The sequence below is a fragment of the Rutilus rutilus genome, assembly GCF_951802725.1.
Source record: "Rutilus rutilus genome assembly, chromosome: 3".
Lineage (NCBI taxonomy): Eukaryota > Metazoa > Chordata > Actinopteri > Cypriniformes > Leuciscidae > Rutilus > Rutilus rutilus.
Genome location: NC_140211.1, coordinates 12,368,945 through 12,373,581, shown reverse-complemented (window position 1 = coordinate 12,373,581; position 4,637 = coordinate 12,368,945). Strand labels below are relative to the sequence as shown.

The following is a 4,637-nucleotide window of genomic DNA, read 5'->3' as shown; positions in this document are numbered from 1 at the left end:
TTTAAATTGCACATGTAAACAGTCTTTACTGACGGCGGCAACTGGTTTTACTCATAAGCAATTATGTCTCAGAAGTAAAACAAATATATAATATGCAAACAAGTCTGTAGGAAAAGGTCAGTAAAAAAAAAATAAAAAAAACCCCATCTGGTTCAGCACTTTTTTGACAAAAACAGCACATCCGCTCACATCGTTCATTGCTTTGATGTTCATTTAGTCATCACTCACCTGTTTTGTACTCGTTTAGAAATAAGATAAATCCATCCAGATATGATCAACTTTGGAGTTTTCCTTCTCTTTCTAATTGGTGAGTTGAACTGTCTTTAATGTCAAAACTTAAATGTTTTTACATTAGCTATTTAAGCTAAACAATTTTTGCTTGTTATTTTTCATGTTTCTTTTAGGTCTTACTGCAACACACCTGAATAACCCACCAGTGTTTGCTAAACCGGGAGAAACAATTAATTTACCTTGCGTTTACCAGAGCCAAATAGCCATGCACTTCTCATGGTACCAGCATGAACCTGGACAGAATCCCAGGCTCATCTCCACCAGTTACAAGTATGATCATAATGCCAGGTTTTACCATGATTTCGAGAATAATTCACGCTTCTCTGTGCTGAATGAAAAGGGTGTGCATCATTTGGTGATAAGAAACATACAGATCTCAGATTCTGCAACATACTACTGTGGAAGCGCTTATTCCAACGTAATGGAATTCGTCGAAGGCACAGAGTTGATAGTTGAAAGTAATTATAGTTTTGATTACCTTTAATTAAATTGTTTTTAATATGAGTATTTATAATAGTTTAGTTATTGAATATATTAACTGAATACCATGTGTGAATGCAATTTATACACGAGTAGTCCATGATGTCTTACATAAAACTTGCTCAAAAATGAAATATATTTTGTTTACTATGTGTGATAGATTTAATTAATAAAATAGTAAACTGTATATCAAACTTTTTGTAACTCTAACATCTAACATTCGAACAGAATGTATTGTTCAAAACCAAGGGAAAACTTGTGACTGAGAGTGTGTGTGTGTTTAAATAACAAATAGGGGAAATGAAACTGGACAGATCTCAAACCTTGTGATAAGTAATCACAAAAACAGAGTTTGCTTGTGCCAGTGACAGAGGGAAAAGGCTGGGGCTTTTGAACCAATTGGGTGTCGATTTGGAGACGCCCTAGATAAAGGTATTGGGTGTAGATTTGGAGACGCCCCCAGTTAATAAGATCAATTGGGTGTCGATTGGAGACGCCCCAGATAGTTAGGTTTAGGGAAAAATCTACCAGATATGCGTTCTTCATGAATATATAACCTTTTTTTCATACAGGATTGAAAAGCTACACTGTTGTAAAACAACACGCTTTCATTGAATCACAATCTGGAGATTCAGTGAACCTAATGTGCACAGTTTTAAATCAGAACTGTGTAGGAAACCACAGCGTGTACTGGCTCATACATCAATCAGAAGAATCTCATCCAAGAGTTATTTGGGCACATGGAATGACTATTGATCAGTGTGATTGGATCTCTGAAGCCGGTTTTACAGCACGTAGATGCGTCTACAGCGTCTCTAAGAAGGAGCTCAGTCTGTCTGATGCTGGGACTTACTACTGAGCTGTTGCTGCATGTGGGGAGATGCTGCTCGGGAATGGAACCAAACTGGACATTATAGGTGTGTTTTTCAAGAATAAATTAGGGGGGAAAAGTGGCACTTTTACTATGTGTTAATACTTTACCTACAATTTTTCCTATTTCAGGTGCCGATTCCACAGAACAGATGATGACTTTTGTTCTTCTTTCCATTGTTAGAACAGTCCTTCTTTTAATCACTGTTGCCACAGTTACTGTTTGGTACTGCATGAATTCAAAAAGAATGTCGAAAGAGGGCTGTTCTCCGTCTGCCATGGCTTTCCGAGTCAACGATCCCGACCAGAGGGAAGACCAGGGCCCAGTTGTTCAAAAGTAATCTGATCAGATTTCGGCTGTTGGATTGAATCAAATCTTGAAAATGGGTTGGTCAAAAAAAAAAAAAAGTCTTGATTTTGATCTGGATCAAATCGTCAGTTTGTAGTGAGACTTTTAGTAAGATTTTTGATCCAAAAAAAAAAAAAAAACCAAAACATTTTTTTTCTGGATTATCCTGATCCCAGCTGATTGGTGGAATTCAGGACCAAAAATGTATTAAAGCTTTAAACCTGGTAAAAAAAACACACAACATTTGTCCTGTAGTATATACACACACATTTATATTTTTAATTTTGCTCTTGACTAGTTTAACCGTTAAAGTAATAAGTAAACATTATACCTATTGAGCCTTTCAGTGTACAGTAAAGTATATCCATAAAATAATCTCCCAAACAGCTGTCAATATCAAACAGAAATAATATATTTAAGTGTTTTTTTTTTGTTTAGTTTTTTTTGTTACTAGTTACTAACATTTGCATCCCTTATTACATATTTGTTTTTGTTGTGGGTCACATGAGGAGCACCTGAATCCCTAAAGGGACATGGTTATGGGAAGTGATTTTAATGTTTTAGCTTTCTCTTGCAAATGTTTCGTGTTTCCTTAAGAAACTTTGCATTCACTCTTTCTTTGCAATTAAATGCAAAGTCTCTACCAAGAGAATGAAAAATATAAAAAAATAATAATTTTCCTCCTATTTCATAAATTGTTCCATCACCATGTCCCTTTAGTGCCTCCGTAGGGGTCTGACTGTTTGAAGGAAATTGAAAATGAAAAAATCTCTTCAAATAAAGCAAAGTGACCCCACATTGACTCTTCTACCTGTTGTTTTTTACATAGCTAGCAGCCTTTATTGTGAAATCTAACCGTAATTGGAGCACTGCTAATCCAGATTTGGGAATCTGAAAAAGTGTTTATCTGGATCAGGTGATTCAATCCTATTTTAGCCGGCACAAAAGTAAGATGCATTACCTGATCCTGGTGGATAGCAAACCATAAATCTACATAATTCTGATCCAGATAAAATTTTTTGAACAACTGGGCCCGGTCTGTTGATGAAATCAGCCTCTGATCATCCGTATTATTCAACATGCTGTATCACTGTAAATTCATGGTTTTAATCAATTTGACAAGCCATTTAATGCTTGGGTAGTCTGTCTTATTAATATCTGCTAACACTTTTTTGATGGTCCCATGCACTGTCATTCTACTGGCTATAAGTAACTGCAACTTATTCTACTAACCTGGGCCCTAATCTAACAGTCTACTGATACTTAACTCTTGACATGTAGGACCAGCATTACTTATTGTCAACAGAATGTCTAATAAGGAAACCATTAAAATAAAGTGTAACAAATGTTTGTAATGTCTCCTTGTTAGAAATAAACTGTCCAATATCAAACTATGTCTGTTTTTGGTTCATGGGAGCAAGACTACCCTTTCATCCTTTAATTTCATGCATGATCTCATGCCTTGCAAATTAAGTTGAAGTTCTTAATTATGCAAAAATGAGAAATGCATACACACTCCACAGAGATTAAAATGTTCGTAAATTTGTAATTTATTCCAATACAGAGTAGGGTTTGACACAAACATTTTAAAACATTGCAACCTAAAAGATTAAACAGGCTATATTTGACAACACAGTTCTAATAGACACGCTATGATAACATTAATAGAAAGCGTATTTCAGGCCCAGAACAGGTTGAACCTCTGTTTGTAGGCTATTGTACAGGAAACATTATTTACTTATTTACTGAACATGCAAGCAAAATTTATAAGAGGAATTACAAATAACCATGAGAACATATGCATTACTGTATTACAGTGCTTAGAAGATCCAACAGGCCTATTACAGCATTTCACATACTTTAAGTAATCTGTTTAATATTGTATACAAATATTAAAAACATGACTGAAAAAGATCAATACAGTGTCTTACCCAGAACAGCTATTTAGGATAATTGTGATTTATCAGCTACGTATGTATAGCAATAGCGAATATAGTTAAGCAACAAAATGGCACTTGATGTTCTAGGGAAATTACTGATATCAAATTGTTCAGTTTAAAAATGAACTGGACTCAACTAGACTTACTTGAGGATGGGGAGGATGCTGAGTAGCGGTAGGGGAGGATGTCTCAATTCAGTCAGCCTTCAGGATAGAAGTGAAAGAAACTGCTTGTGATCAGACAGCTGCTTAATTTAACCCATAATAAATACAGGTAAAAATGCACGTACCTACAGAGTTTTTTTTGTTTTTATGCTGTTTGACCATGGCTATCGTAATTATTACCGCAAAAAAATAAAAAAAGTTTGAAGACTCCAAAATGTAAGTTCCTGAATTCATAATGTTCTGATCTTTCTTTCTTTCTTTCTTTCTTTCTTTCTTTCTTTCTTTCTTTCTTTCTTTCTTTCTTTCTTTCTTTCTTTCTTTCTTTCTTTCTTTCTTTCTTTCTTTATTATTTGTCTCAAACAATCAACATAGTTATACAACATACAAAACAATAATTAAAACCATGAAATAAAACAACCATCACAAAAACAAAAACAAAATAAAAGTAATAAATACATAAATAAAAGATAATAGTAATAATAATAATAATAATATCAAAATAAAAGATTTGTTTGAGAAGGAGCAGGCAGAAGCAATTAGCTT

General features: G+C 34.3%; 1 protein-coding gene across 1 annotated transcript; it reads left to right on the top strand.

Annotated features, from left to right (window-relative positions):
- Positions 1-207: 207 nt before the first annotated feature.
- LOC311288585 (uncharacterized protein) lies at positions 208-1,896 on the top strand. The gene is made up of 4 exons (XM_084406083.1): positions 208-307; positions 405-749; positions 1,344-1,688; positions 1,774-1,896. The coding sequence occupies exons 1-3, from the start codon at positions 271-273 to the stop codon at positions 1,628-1,630; spliced, it is 669 nt and encodes a 222-aa protein (XP_084262209.1). The 5' UTR covers positions 208-270; the 3' UTR covers positions 1,631-1,688; positions 1,774-1,896.
- Positions 1,897-4,637: the final 2,741 nt, after the last annotated feature.

Coding starts and splice junctions, on each gene's coding strand:
- LOC311288585 (XM_084406083.1), top strand. CDS start 271: ATGATCAACTTTGGAGTTTTCCTTCTCTTTCTAATTG. Junction 308..404: donor TTTCCTTCTCTTTCTAATTG/GTGAGTTGAACT, acceptor TGTTTCTTTTAG/GTCTTACTGCAACACACCTG. Junction 750..1,343: donor CACAGAGTTGATAGTTGAAA/GTAATTATAGTT, acceptor TTTTTCATACAG/GATTGAAAAGCTACACTGTT.